The sequence below is a fragment of the Heterodontus francisci genome, chromosome 7 (genome assembly GCF_036365525.1).
Source record: "Heterodontus francisci isolate sHetFra1 chromosome 7, sHetFra1.hap1, whole genome shotgun sequence".
NCBI lineage: Eukaryota > Metazoa > Chordata > Chondrichthyes > Heterodontiformes > Heterodontidae > Heterodontus > Heterodontus francisci.
The window spans coordinates 92151057-92167165 of NC_090377.1; the positions used below are offsets into that span (position 1 = coordinate 92151057).

A 16109-nucleotide genomic window follows, 5' to 3' on the forward strand; every position below is an offset into this window, starting at 1 on the left:
ATACAGAGACAATGGGTGATTCTTACTGTTCATAACACTCTTTACTTCCGTCAAAATTCTTGGAGAGCAGATTTTGTCAAGAAAGATCTGCTCATCAAATACCCTTCCTATCTGATTCAACAATTTCTGTACTCTTAAAGAATCTCCATTCCTAGGACAACAGTACCAGGAGAGACATTCAAAAAGATAGCATTCTCAACTACAGCCATATAGAAGAGTTTCATAATTGTGGAAACTACTTAAAAGGATTTTAACTTTCTGAGATACTATAATCATATATGTCCTTTGGCCATCACATTGCTGAGTAGTGGTGAAAGGCATAAAGTGGGGTTCCCCAGAGGTTCGTACTAGGATCACTGCTTTTCTTGATATGTTAGTGACCTAGACTTGGGCGTACAGGGTAGGGTACAATTTCAAAATTTGTGGATGACACAAAACTTGGAATTATTGTGAACTGTGAGGGGGTTAGTGAGAGATTTCAAGAGGACATAGGCTGGTGGAATGGGCAAACACATGGCAGGTGAAATTTAATGTATAGAAGTGTGAACTGATAGATTTTGGTAGGAAAAGGAAGAAGAGGCAATATAAAATAAAAGGTACAATTCAAAAGGAGGTACAGGAGCAAATAGACCCGGGGGTATATGTGCACAAATCGTAGGTGGCAGGGCAAGCTGAGAAAGTGGTTGAAAAGGCACATGGGATTCCGGGTTTTATAAATAGAGGCATAGAGTGCAAAAGCAAGGAAGTTAATGATGAACGCTGGTTTGGCCACAACTGGAGTATTGTGTTCAATTCTGGGCACCACACTTTAGGGAGGATGTGAAGGCAGAGAGGATGCAGAAAAGATTCATGAGAATGGTGCCAGGAATGAGGGACTTCAGTTACGTGGATAGTTTGGAGAAGGGAGGTTCTTCTCCTAAGAAAAGAGAAGGTTGGGAAGAGATTTGATAGTTTTCAAAATCATGGTGGGGCCTAGACAGAGTAGATATAGAGAAACTGTTCCCATTGGTGAAGGGTCAAGAACCAGAGGACACTGATTTAAGGTGATTGGCAAAAGAACCAACGGCGACATGAAGAAAAAGTTCTTCTTGTGCTTTCATGGGATGTGGGCATTGCTGGCTAGGCCAGCATTATTGCCCATCCCTAATTGCCCTTGAGAAAGTGGTAGTGAGCCGCCGCCTTGAACTGCTGCAGTCCTTGTGGTGTAGGTACACCCACAGTGCGGTTCAGAAGGGAGTTCCATGATTTTGACCCAGCAACAGTAAAGGAACGGCAATATAGTTCCAAGTCAGGATGGCGTGTGGCTTGGAGGGGAACTTGCAGGTGGTGGTGTTCCCATGTATCTGCTACCCTTGTCATTATAGGTGGAAGAGATCGTGGGTTTGGAAGGTGCTGTCGAAGGAGCCCTGTTGAGTTGCCGCAGTGCATCTAGCAGATGATACACACTGCTGCCATTGTGCACCAATGGTGGAGGGAGTGAATGTTTAAGGTGGTGGATGGGGTGCCAATCAAGCGGGTTGCTTTGTTCTGGGTGGTTTCAAACTTCTTGAGTGTTGGAGCTGCACCCATCCAGACAAGTGAAGAGTATTTCATCACACTCCTCACTTGTGCCTTGTAGATGTTGTCAGGCATTGGAGAGTCAGGAGGTGACTTACTTGCTGCAGAATTCCCAGCCTCTGACTTGCTCTTGTAGCCATAGTACATATATGGCTGGTCCAGTTCAATTTTTCTGGTCAATGGTAACTGCCCAGGATGTTGATAGTGGGTGATTCAGTGATGGTGATACTGTTGAATGTCAAGGGGAGATGATTGCATTTTCTCTTGTTGGAGATGATCATTGCCTGGCACTTGTGTGGCACAAATGTAACTTGTCACTTATCACCGCAAGCCTGGATGTTGTCCAGGTCTTGCTGCGCATGAGCATGGACTGCTTCAGTATATGAGGAGTTGAAAATTGTGCTGAACATTGTGCAATCATCAGTGAACATCCCTACTTCTGACCTTATGATGGGGACAAGCAGCTGAAGATGGTTGAGCCTAGGACACCACCCTGAGGAATTCCTGCAGTGATATCCTGGAACTGAGATGATTGACCTCCAACAACCACAGCCACCTTCTTTTGTGCTAGGTATGATTCCAACCAGTGGAGAGATTTCCACCTGATTTCCAATGACTCCAGCTTTGCTAAGTCCCCTTGATGCCACACTCTGTCAAATTCTGCCTTGATGTCAAGAGCAGTCATTCACACCTCACCTTTGGAGTTCAGCTCTTTTGTCCCTGTTTGGACCAAGACTTTAATGAGGTCAGGAGCTGAGTGACCCTGGCAAAACCCAAACTGAGCATCAGTGAACAGGGTATTGCTGAGCAGGTGCTGCTTGATAGCACTGTCGATGACAACTTCCATCACTTTAATCGAGCATAGACTGATGGGGCGGTATTTGGCCGGGTTGGATTTTTCCTGCTTTTTGTGTACAAGACATACCTGGGCAATTTCCTACATTGTCGGGTAGATGCCAGCGTTGTAGCTGTACTGGAACAGCTTGGCTAGGGACGCAGCCAGTTCTGGAGCACAAGTCTTCAGTATTATTGCTGCAATGTTGTCGGGGCCCATAGCCTTTGCAGTATCCAGTGACTTCAGCCGTTTCCTGATGTCACGTGGAGTCAATCGAATTGGCTGAAGACTGGCATTTGTGATGGGGGGACATCAGGAGAAGGCCGAGATGGATCATCCACTTGGCACTTATAGCTGAAGATGGTTGCAAATGCTTCAGCCTTGTCTTTTTTGCACTGATGTGCTGGGCTGCCCCATCATTAAGGATGGGGATATTTGTGGAGCCTCCTCCTCCTGTTAGTTGTTTAATTGTCCACAACCATTCACGTCTGGATGTGGCAGGACTGCGGACCTTAGATCAGATCCATTGATTGTGGGATCGTTTAGCTCTATCGCATGCTGCTTCCGCTGTTTAGCATGCATGTAGTCCTGGGTTGTAGCTTCACCAGGTTGACATCTCATTTTGAGGTATGCTTGGTGCTGCTCCTGGCATGTCCCCCTGCACTCTTCATTGAACCAGGGTTGATCCGCCAGCTTGATGGTAATGGTAGAGTGGGGGATATGCTGTGCCATGAGGTTACAGATTGTGATTGAATACAATTCTGCTGCTGCTGATGGCCCACAGTGCCTCATGGATGCCCAGTTTTGAGTTGCTAGATCTGTTCGAAATCTACCCCATTTAGCACGGTGGTAGTGCCAGACAATGGGTATCCTCAATGTGAAAATGGGACTTCATCTCCACAAGGACTGTGTGGTGATCACTCCTACCCATACTGTCATGGACAGATGCATCTGCGACAGGTAGATTGGTGAGGGTGATGTCAAGTAGGTTTTTCCCTCTTGTTTGCTCCCTCACTACCTGCCGCAGACCACAGCGAGTAGTTAGGATCTGGAATGTACTGCTTGAAAGTTTGGTAGAGGCAGATTCAGTGTTGCTTTCAAATGGGAATTGGATAGGCATTTGAAGAGAGATTTGCAGGGCTGCGGAGAAAGGGCAGGGAAGTGGGACTAACTGATTTGCTCTTGCAGAGAGCTGGCATGGACACAAGAGGCTGAATAGCCTCCTTCTATGCTGTAACAATTTTGTGATTCTATGCTTAAAATATCATGAACAGGTACAGAAAATAATTTAAAAAGCTAATGTAATGTTGGTCTTTATATCTGGACAGCTAGAATTCAAGGGAGTAGAAGTTATGTTGCAACTGTACAAAGCCCTGGTTATACCTGTGAGCAGTTCTGGGCACCAAAGCTTAGGAAGAAAATATTGGTCTTGGCAGGAGTGCAAGGTAGATTTACCAGAATAATATCTGGAATCTAAGGGTTAATTTACAGGGAGAGATTACACAAACTGTGGTTGTATTCCCTGGAATTTAGAAGGGTAAGTGGTGATTTGATGGAAGATTTCAAGATATTAAGGAAAACTGATAGGGTAGAGAGAGATTGATAGATTTTTGTTATCCAAAGGTTTTAACGGGATATGGGACAAAGGTGGTTATGTAGAGTTTGGTCACAGATGAGCCATGATCTCATTGAATGGTTGAATAGGCTGGAGAGGCTAAATGGTCAACTCATGTTCCTCTGTTCCTATGTTCCGAAATGTAGGTATGGACAGCCATTCATCCAGAGAGAGCCTTCAGCCCCTCTCAGCACAGCAGCCATCTTTTTTTTTCAGCAATTCCAAGACTTTTATCTACTCTTCTCAGGGATCTGTGTGAAGAACTTCCTGATAACAATTATAAAATCACCATATCGTAGTTTGAACTAACGCTGCCAAGACTTACTGCCTTGATTTAGCTTGACATTGTGCTCTGGATTTACTCCTTTGTGCTATTTACCAGCTTATGTGTCTCTAAAGGATTGCATCTTAATTGCTGCTGTTTGAGGCTGAATTTTTACTCTTTTCTCATAATTCAGTAATCTGACACGGGGTGGGGGGGGGGGGGGGGGCGGGGGTGGGGGTGGTGGTCACTTTGTGGTTCTTCTGTACATCACTTCAAGGGCTTGAAAAGTATACTTTCATCTCTCTCACCAAAACTTTGCATTGAAGTTATAAAATGTAATGCTAGAGAGTTTCAATAACAGCATGAGAAGCTGTCCTTGTACTTAAAGCTCTAAAGATTTCTTTCAGTTGGCATCTGAACTGTGTACTCTTCCGGTAAGAGTTTTGCTTACTTTTTGACCCTGTAAAGTTACAGGGTCATTATTACGTTTTTGGTTTTATTTTTCCCTGCACCAGAGTTTCTGTTCCCCCTTCCACCAAAAAAATCCCTCTTTATTTACACAGTAATACCCTGTAGTTACTGGTAAATCTGTTGTTCCATTCATATTCCACCCCAAATACATCTGCTTTCCAGTTCCCAGATCACTCTCCATAACTGCTCTCTGTTCTCCATATGTCCAGCTACAGGTACTGACCTTTACTGTTAGTTCTTCTTTGCAGCAAGAGACAAACAAATGTGCGACTATTCCAGCCTCTCTCTATAGGTGGAGTGAAAAGGTTCTGTTGGCTAAGTGATGATGTTTTAGTGGGACTTTTTGAATCCTGTTCTGGAGATTAGTGCAGTTCAGTCTTGCAATAGCACCCTCTTTCTTTCCCTTTATAACAGAAAGCAGTGCTGAAAAGTAACAACTGTGCAGATTGGGTAAGAGGCATTGAAAGAAAGAAAGACTTGGCCTTTCACAACCTTGGGCTGTCTCAAACCACTGTACAACCAATTAAGTACTTTTTAAAGTGCAGTCACTGTTATAGGAAATGCATCAGCCAATTTGCACATAGCAAGTTCTCACAAACAGCAATATGATGCTAATGACCAGATAATCTTTTTAGGTGTTGTTTGAGAGATATATATTGGCCTGGACACCGGGAAGAACTTGCTTGGTCTTCAAAATGGTGCCATGGGATCTTCTACATTCACCTGAGAGGGAAGACGTGGCCTCGGTTTAACATCTCATTTGAAAGACAACACCTCTGACAGTGCGGTGCTCCCTCAGTACTGCACTGAAGTGCAGCCTGAATTAGTGCTCAAGTCCCTGAAGTGGGACTCGAACCAGGAGATCACTGCCACTGAGCCACAATTGCCACCTACTAGAAAAGAAAATGTGACCCCAATAGAGCAACACATTGGGGTATCAGCACACTACATTGTGGAGTGGTAGGACATGGGTCATATTCACAATTCCAACCATGCCAGCAGGTTTCTGGCTGTCTGGCCTTAGGGAAGGAATCACAGAGTGGAATTAGGGCCTTCTGTACAGCTGGAGAAAATCATCACGAGTCGCTTGGCTGCTTTCATGGATTCATCATCTGGCTAATGAGCAGTGGTATTGGAGGCCTGGCACTATGCCTGCAAGCCCTCTTTGTGAGGAGAAGGAGCTTTAAAATAGATTGACTGATTGGGGAGAAGGATAGTATTAAAAATATGCTTCCGTGTGTCATTTACCCCAACCCCGCTTCCCCACCCCCAGTTAATTTGAGGAGGAGTAGTGCTGTAGAAGTGGGACACAGAAAATGTTGGAAGATAAATCAATATTGCTAAACCAAGACCGCTTCTGCTTTGTATATTTATTTTGCCGAGAATGACGAGTGTAATTAATGTTCTTGGACCTTCTCGTGCGAGCTGGATTAATTGTGGTATATTCGGTTGTTCTGCATAGAAACAGATTCCTTGTTGACCGTACGGACTTAATATTAAAATCCCATATAGTGGTTTGAAAAAACACATTGGGGAATGAAGCTGTAAATATGCAACACAGTACAGTAATTAAATTGTGGATGTGATTCGGGGGCAGGCTGTCCAAATATTATTTCCCCTTCTATGTAGTTGCTGATTTATTGTACAACACTTCTGACAATTAGGAATGTGCAGGATTCAAATACTTTGTTGACATAAGTTAGGGAATGCAGAAAAATAGCAAAATGCCACAGCTGTGTAGGGTGCTCAACCTTTTTCTAATGCTTTCATCTTTTTCTTTGTTTTCTTTTTTGACTCGATGGCTGGGACTTCCCAGCCTGCTTCTGAACTGAGACAAGCTCTGCCATTTTGATGTTCTACTCCTCCCATTTCCTGCAGGTAGAGACCGACAACGTGCAATATGCTTGCCTATTTCAAGCATACGTGAGTGAGGTCTGATTTATTACCTGTCTCTAGCGCTTTAGTGATGCTGGACGCCAGGGAGGCCTGTCCATTCCTTGTGCCCACCGTTATAGGGATGGCAAAAGCTCCACCTAAAGTTTAATTTGTCCAAAGATTGGTTGCAGAAAGTACAGTTGCATAAGGTCACGTGCTTTTTTGCAGTTAGTTAAATGGCTTCCTCGGTAACTAGAGTGGATGCCATCACCACAGTGCTGGGGTAGGCCACCAAGGCCTTTTGCAGACATCTTTCATGCCCCTTCAGATGGATTATTTAGGAGAATGCCGACCATAATGTTAATAACACCAAGGCCAAAATCTTAGCTAGTAGCAGTCCTACCATGTCAAAAATGAGATAAAAACAAAAAAATGCTGGAAATACTCAACGGGTCTGGCAGCACCTGTGAAGAGAGAAGCAGAGTTAACGTTTCAGGTCAGTGACCTTTCAGCAGAACTGGCAAAGGTTAGAAATGTAATAGGTTTTAAGCAAATAAAGTGGGGGTGGGGCAAGAGATAACAAAAGGGAAGGTATTGATCGGACAGAGGGTCACAGAGATAAACTGACAAGAAGGTCATGGAGCAAAGGCAAAGGGTGTGTTAATGGTGTGCTGAAAGACAAAGTGTTAGTGCAGAGAGTGCTAATTGACAGAAAAATGAACAGCCCTGGCCAAAAGCACCAACATGAAAAAATCAGTGGGCAGGCACGTGGTTAAAAAATTGAATGATGAAACATTGAACTCAATGCTCAGTCTGGTAGACTGTAGTGTGCTTAATCGATAAATGAGATGCTGTTCCTTGAGCTTGTGTTGATGTTCACTGCAACACTGCAGCAATCCCAGGACAGATATGTGGGCTTGAGAGCAGGGGGGTAAGCTGAGATGGCAAGCAATTGGAAGCTCGGGGTCATGCTTTCGGATTGAGCGGGCTTGCTTATAGTTTGAAAATTTAGAGGACTTGAGAGGTTGGTGAATTTCAATAACTTATTTCTTCCCAGCGACCTTTACCGCACATCACTTTCAAGATATTCAGATGTCGACCATCACAACATACTTTTTACAGGATTTCATAATTTGCAAAATTTAACTACCACAAAAATTTTAATACCATATGTGCTGACATATTATGGGAAACTTAGATTTGGGGTAATCTTGAGAGTCATTGGGATGGACAGTAGAATAGCTCACTTTGCAGAACGCGCACTCCCACTGTGAGCTCAGTCCCACCCTCTGGTCCATTCTGAACTTTCCAGAACTATTTTATTCTGACTCCTGCTGGCCTTGTTCTCCAGTTCCTGGTCTCCTGCTTTCATCTCTCTATCTCAATCTGCTGTTCTCTTCCTTCTAATATGAATGTTTAAAATCCTATCTTACCCTGCCACCCTGATAAGATTCTTGACTGTAAGAAAAAAAGGTTCTGATTTCCATTCTAAAGATTAATTCAAAGTTGTATTTCTCCACACCGGTAGCAGTGAGTGCACGTTAATTAAATCCCATTATCTGGGAGACACACTGAATTTCTACAGCTTCCTACAGACATGGAAAATTTGATTTTTATACTGTAAGGTGACTATCTTCTGGTTAAAGCTAACATCTTCTCAGCACTGCTGATGCCGGGGGAAAATGAGGGACAAATGATATTGTTGACTCATCTTGCATCCCACCAGCACTAAAGGTGATGTACAATAAAGTTTGCTGGGAGTGAGATGTCCTTCGATCATGCACACTTGTAATTAGCATATAACTGTTGGGGTGTCCATGAGAGCATCTTCGTTTATAATGGGAAGTTAGTTGTCTGTTTTTAGGATGACAAGTAAAATACTTCTACGGTTAAATTCAGTTAGTACTTGTGGAGATTATGGAAGTTACAATAGGCAGAGCATCTGTGGCAATGTCATCTTTTACCCAGTGTGGAGAATGATAGCTTTGTGCAGCAGTCTCTTCCAGTTTATCCAGTAAGTCTACCCACAAAATCCATTCTACATTTCTAGTAATTAACTTGTTATGACTGCTGGCATCTTTGCAGTGTGTAGGAAATTGCTGTTTACTTGTGATTAAAGATCTCAATGTTAGACTCCTTGAGTCGTTTAGAGAGTTAATGTACCATCTAATGTGCAACTAAGACACTACAGATAAATAGAGTCCACATTTAGTTCCTGGTCTATGCTAAATCAGCTGAATATTACTGGGGGCATCACAACTTGCTTTAGCATACCTTGCCAACGGAGGGGAAAAATCAGGGAGGGTTCTCCCTTCTAATAATTATCCATTGCTCACTTGTTGAACAGTTCCCAGGGGGTGAGGGCTAGACTAGATTCAACTATGATACCTCAACAATCAAATATCCTGTCCCAATCGCATGTAAAGACTGCAGAGTTGATCGAGGTTACTGAAGTGATCCCGTGCCTGTTGAATGGCATCACTACCTTTGGAGGACAGGGCAGAGGGTTGGCGTCTAGTTCTAGCTCAATCACATGTACATGAAAGGATAACTACTTGTTCTCCCAAGTGAGAGCTGGAGCTCTGCTTAGAGAAGTATAGTACTGAAAAACAAATGAAAAAAGGAGGATGGTAGTGAGCAATTTGTTTTCTTGGTTGTGTAGCAGTGTGTATGACACTGTCATGTTGGCAGTTTAGTTGATTTAACCCATTTTTGGCTTAATTTATTATGACTGATGATTTTTTACTTGCGTGATAAGTTTGAGGTGCCACATGGTGTGATATGTTGAGGCGCGGTATTGTGTTTATATTGATATGAGTGATCAAAACTAACCTAGGCTCAGAAAACAAGAGTATTCAAAATGCAGACATTTGCACAAATGTCACTGTGGCTAATTAGTTCACTAGTTCTGGCCTCTTAGCCATTGCTCCATCATTGGTGATCATTAACTTCATCTGCCTAGGTCCTAAGCTCTGGAATTCCCTCCTTAAACTTCATCATAGCTCTACCTCTCTGTCCTCCTTTAAGGCCTTTCTTAAAAGCTAACACTTTGACCAAGCTTTTGGTCACTTGTCCCATATCTCCTTGTGTGATTCAGTTGCAAATTTTGTTTGACAATATTCTGTGAAGCTCCTTGGGATGTTATACTACATTAAAGGCACTATATAAATTCAAGCTTTTGTTGTTGCAATGACCTTCAAGGTTGTTTTTGACCAGTGTTGAACTGAATCTGTCATTGCACCCTCTCTTCTGCCAAAAAGTTTTAAGCATTAAAAAAAAATTCATCAGTTATAACAGATGTATTATTTCCACAGCTACGCTTTAGCAGATGAAGCCTACAGATCTCTGCGAGACCAGGACAAGGACCAATGCATACTTATCACTGGAGAAAGTGGAGCTGGCAAAACAGGTATCAATACATTTTATTCGATAAACGCCACAGAAGGTTCTGGCAGGGTTTGTTTAGCAATGGATGGTTTCATCACTGAGACAAATGTTAGTGCAGCAGCCCTTGAATTGATTCTGATTGGTGACTTGTACAGTCCCATCAAATGTGACTTTGTGTTGGCCCGATAGAGGTTTTTAAAATGGTGAATAGGTTTGATGGTGTAAATGTAGAGATGTTTCCACTTGTGGGGGAATTCAAAACTAGCAACCATAAATATAAGATGGTCACTAATAAATCCAATAAGAATTTAGGAGAAATGTCTTTACTCAGACAACCTGCGACTACATGAAGTAGTTGAGGTGAATAGCAGATATGCGTTTAAAGGGAAGATAGTTAGGTACATGAAGGAGAAAAGAATAGAAGGGTATGTTGATAGGATTAGATGACATAAGGTAGGAGGAGGCTTGTGTCGAAGATAAACATTAGCAAAGACCAATTGAGGTGAATGGCCTCTTTCTGTGCTGTATATTCTGTGTAACCCTATGCAATCCGATGCAACGGTTGCAGTATGTATCAGTGGTTAAAGGAGCCATTTTACCACTTTTTCTCCCTTTGCATTGAAGATTTCTAAAAATGATTTTTCTTGCCGAAATGGCATGAATATTGTATGGAGCTCCATCTCTACTGAGAACAGAGGCCCTTTTGTTGAGCAGGTAGTTTAGAGGGAAAAATAAACATTAATCTAGTAATTTCACAGCACCATCGCTATATTGCTGGTGATAGCCCATGTGACTATAAAGAATCAGTAGGATGTTATAGGTGGTGCCCAGTACAAAATTTGAATATAGGCTCTCCATAATTGTTTGCTGTATAAGTATTTTTTGGGCATATAGATTGCCTTTACACAAGCAGCTAAGGCTGGATTGGGGAGGAATAAATCGAGATTGCTTCTATTGAGTGTGTGGCATGTGAATGATTGATTTTATTTTTAAATTTCCTCTCCCACCCCCTCCCATTGGCAGATACCTGCCCTCCAGTTAGTGTTTTTCCATGGCCGGGTAGCTGAGATCACTGAAACATTTCTACATTTATTTGAAGGCATTAAAAATGGGATAGGGGTGTACCATGCATTGGAAGCTACTTTGAGTACTGTTCGTAAAGATTCTGTGCACTTAGATAATGTTAAAAAAATGTTGAGAGTTGAAACACAATGGCACAAGTCCAACAACTCAGACTGTAATCTCTGTTTGTTTCCTTTTTCTTTGCATTTTTGGTCTTACTCTTGTAGTTTATTGTTTTTGCTTTTGGATGGCAGCTGTTCATCATTCTGCCATTTGCACCTTCTCGAGCCACATCTTTTATTTCTTTACTTGTCCCATTACCACTCCCTTTGGCCTTGCATCACCAATTGTTTTGTCATTTAATCTCTCCTGTCCTCCACTCTATCACAGTCCTTCCCTTTTGTTCTCTATCCACCCTCCCCACTTTCACTTGCTTAAAACCTATTAGATTTTTAACTTTTCCCAGTTCTGATGTCAGTTCATTGACCTGAAACTCTCTTTCTCTCTTCACAGATGCTGCCTGACCTGCTGAATATTTCCAGCATTTTCTGTTTTTATTTCAGATTTCCAGCATCCACAGTATTTTGCTTTTCTTTATTTGAAGTAGTGGCAGAACTATGGAAGGCAGAGGACTCCAGAATTTTCTTTTACAAAGTGATAAATGGTATTCTGTGTGACAATGACAGTGGTAAACTGTCCCTCCTTGTCCTCCTTGACCTGTCTGCTGCCTGTGACATGGTTGACCACACCACCCTCCTCCATTCTTCTCCACTGTTGTGTCGCTGGATGGAACTACATTCACTTCCATTCTTAGCTATCTAATCATAGCCAGAGAATCATCTGCAATGATTTGTCTTCCTGCTACTGCACTGTTAACTCTGGTGTCCCCCAAGGATCTATTCTTGGCCCCCTCCTATTTCTTATCTACATGCTGCCCCTCGGTGATGTCATCCGTAATCACAGCGTCAGTTCCGACATGTACACTGACAACAGCACTTCCTCTCTTGACCCCTCCATTGTCTACATTATCAGATTGCTTGACCAGCATCCAGCGCTAGGTGAGCAAAGATTTCTTCCAACTAAACATTGGGAAGGGCAAAGCCATTATCTTCGGTCCCTGTGTTATATTCGCCCCCAAGATGAACTTCTGACCTTATATCCACACCATTTCTAAGATTGCCTATTTCCACACCTTGATTTTAAAATTCTCATCTTTGTTTTGAAATCCCTCCACGGGGAGCTGCCCCTCCCTATCTTTGTAATTTCCTCCAGCCCCACAACCCTATGAGATATCTGTACTCCTCCCATTCTGGCTTCTTGAGCATTCCCAATTTTAATCACTTTTTCCACCATTGGTTCTGTGCTTTCAGCTGCCTGGGCCCTAAGCACTGGAATTCTCTCTCTAAAGCTTTCTGTCTCTCTACCTCACTTTCCTCCTTTACGATGCTCCTTAAAACGTACCTCTTTGACCAAGCATTTTGGTCATCTGCCCATATATCTCTTATGTGGCTTCATGTCAAATTTTGTTTGCTAACGCTCCTGTGAAGCCCCTTAGCTGCTTTACTATGTTAAAGCTGCTATATAAACACAAGTTGTTGTTGTTGAAGTGCAGGGTATTCTTGAATATAGAAATTAAGTGATTAGAAAGTATATAGTGTTTTTGTGTGGATTTTTGATTTAAGTTGCATGCACTGACTACATAAAATTTTTCATTACTTAGTTAAGTGTACATGAAAAGTTATCCCATCTTTAAGGGGGGATTGATCAGGGTCTCCAGTTTATGGTGATTAAATAAGTCAGATTGCATTTTTATTATAATAAAAGCAAAATACTGCGGATGCTGGAAATCTGAAACAAAAACAAGAAATGCTGGATTCACTCAGCAGGTCTGGCAGCATCTGTGGAAAGAGAAGCAGAGTTAACGTTTCGGGTCAGTGACCCTTCTTCGGAACGGAATTTTTATTACATGGGATTCCAGATTTTTTTTTATCGGAGTTTTGGGATCATATTCTGAATTCTATCCATTTTCCCATGAAAATCACAAATAGTGGTGTTGGAACTAATAAGTATTGGTTAGAGTGGGTGTTGGAAAGGTTCATTTCCAATGAGAACAAGTGTACTGGGGATAGATTTTTGAATTTTCCTTTCAAATTTCCTTACTCCTTTTTCATTCTCCTTTCTCTTCCAGTTTCTCTCCTCCCAATTCCACCCATTCTAATACATACTCCTTCTCTGCTGTTTTCTCTGTTTCTTTATCAATTGTTAAATCTCATCAGTTAAGGAAATAGACAGTTAGTCCTATCATTCACTAAAGTTCCAGATGCCCTATTGCCGTTGACGCACCGTAATCAGCTCGCAGTTCCAGCAAATTACGACGTAAATGATATCTGAGCAGAAGGGTGCAGGAAAATGTCTAACCAATGGAGTACACCACGAGATGCACTACTCCCACAATAATTGACCCATTGATTTTTTGCTTGCCTACGGTCCAACTGATTGGCAGCCGTGCCTTCAGTTGTCTAGGCCCTGAGCTCTGAAAGTCCCTTCCTAAACCTTTCTGTGACCATCCCTCTCTTTCTCTTCCTTTAAGACTGCTGGGAGTGACCACACCTTGGAGGAATGCAGTCTAGAACATGACACCAATGGGCAAGGAATTGCACAGGAGGGAACAGCAATGCATAGAAATGCAATTGTTATAGGCGATTCCATAGTTAAGGGGGCAGACTGGCATTTCTGTAACTGCCATTGTGAGTCCCGCATGGTGTGTTGCCTCCCTGGTGCTAGGGCAAAGGACATCACAGAAAGTTGCTGGATATTCTGCAGATGGAAGGGAGTGAGCCAGAATTTGTGGTACATGTTGATGCCAATAACATAGAGCAAATATTGAGTTCCTATGGTCAGACTTTCAGCAGCTAGAGAGGAAGTTTAAAAAGTAGGACCTCGAAGTTAGTAATCTACGGACTGCTCTCAAAGCCACATGCTAGCGAGAGTAAAAACAGGAAAATAGGAAGGATCAATGCATGTCTTGAGGCATGGTGCAGGATGGAGGGCTTCAGATTCTTGGTGAATTGAGACTAGTTCTGGGGCAGGAGGCACCCATTCAAAAGGTCATAGACCTGAAACATTAACTCTGTTTCTGTCTCCATAGATGCTGCTAGACTTGCTGAGTATTTCCAGCACTTTCTGTTTTGATTACCTATTCAAAAGGGACGGGTTGCACATCGACAGGACTGGGACTAATGTCCTCATGGAGAGGTTCACCAATGTGGTTGGGGAGGGTTTAAACTAAATTGATGAGAGGTGTGCATATAGAAGTTGAAAGAAGGAATAAGGTGCATTAAGGAGTGAGAGGGTTGGATAATGCTAGAGACGCAAGTAGTACCATTTTAGATGGGAGCAGATTAAGAAGGAATACAAAGACAGGTTTAGTATACATGTATGTTAATGCACAAAATGTGAATAAGGTTGGTGTGCTACGAGCATAAATAGCCTTGTGAGGATATGATGTTGTGACCGTAATGAAAACCTGGCTTAAAAATGGTACGGATTGGGTGCTTAATATTCAAAGATACAAAGTGTTCAGAAACGATAGGGAAGGAATAAAGGGGTGGCAATACAGATTAGGGAAGACCATTGTAGTGTTGGAAAGAGAGCTTGTCCTTGAGGGGGCAAGGACAGAATCCATTTGGTTTGAATTGAGAAGCAACAAAGGTATGATCACGCAAATGGGGATATTCTATAGGCCTCCAGATAGTGAGAGGGAAAGGTAAAGGAGCAAATTTGCATGGAAATCAGAGTTATGCAGTAACTATTGAGTGGTGATATTGGAGGACTTCAGTTACCTAAATATTGATAGGGATAATGTTAGTATCAAGGGTAAGGAGGGGGGCAGAATTTCTGAAATGTGTTCAGGAGACCTTCCTTGACCAGTATGTCCTCAGTCCAACTAGGAAGGAGGCATTGCTAGATCTGGTGTTGGGGAATGAGGTGGCTGTCTCGGGGGGTGTGGGGAGCTCGGAGTGGGGGGGAGGTGCGGCAGGGGAGGGAGCATTTGGACAAGAGTGATCATTGTATCATAATGTTAAGATTAGTAATAAAGAAGAGCCAAGAGCAATCTAAAGTAGAACTTCTAAATTGGAAGAGGGGTAACTTCACTGATGTGAGAGGGGATCTAGCCAAGGTAAAAAGGAACCAAAGACTGACAGGAAAATCAGTTACTGAACAATGGGTGATCTTTAAGGAGGAGATGCTTCAGATACAGGCTAGGTACATTCCAACAAGGGGGAAAGATGGGGAACCAAAGCCAGGGTTCCTTGGACTCGTACAATAACTTGAGAGAGGAAATGAAAAGGGAAGTAAGACTGGCATAAAAAGAATTTGAGAATGGTATGGCAATTAATATAAAAGGTAACCCAAATATCTTCTACCAGTATGTAAATAGTAAGTGGGTAGTCAGAGTAGGGGATGGGTCCTATAAGGGACAAAGAGGGTGATTTTATTTTATTTAGAGATACAGCACTGAAACAGGCCCTTCGGCCCACCGAGTCTGTGAGAACCATCAACCACCCATTTATACTAATCTTACACTAATCCCATATTCCTACCACATCCCCACTCTATTCCCCTACCACTTACCTATACTAGGGGCAATTTATAATGGCCAATTTACCTATCAACCTGCAAGTCTTTTGGTGGTGGGAGGAAACCAGAGTACCCGGCAAAAACCCACGCAGACACAGGGAGAACTTGCAAACTCCACACAGGCAGTACCCAGAATTGAACTTGGGTCACTGGAGCTGTGAGGCTGTGGTGCTAACCACTGCGCCACTGTGCTTTGATGCATAGGCTAGAATGCTTAATGAGTACTTTGTATCAGTGTTTACTAAGGAAAAGGATCTTGACAAAATTTCTGTGGAAGCTGAGATGGCAGAGGTAATGAGGTAAAAATTGATAAGCAGCTTATACTGGAAAAGCTGACTATGCTTAGAATGGATAAATTGCCTGGTCCAGATGGCTTGCACCCCAGGTTGCTAAGGGAAGTG

General features: G+C 42.6%; 1 protein-coding gene across 5 annotated transcripts in view; it reads left to right on the forward strand.

The window, feature by feature from the left end:
• Positions 1-16109, forward strand: part of myo1b (myosin IB) — a 306869-nt gene that overhangs the window by 101308 nt on the left and 189452 nt on the right. For all 5 annotated transcript variants that reach the window (XM_068035658.1, XM_068035660.1, XM_068035654.1 and 2 more), the window contains exon 4: positions 9933-10027. In XM_068035658.1, the coding sequence (XP_067891759.1) occupies positions 9933-10027 (95 nt within the window). The remainder of the gene's footprint in view (positions 1-9932; positions 10028-16109) is intronic.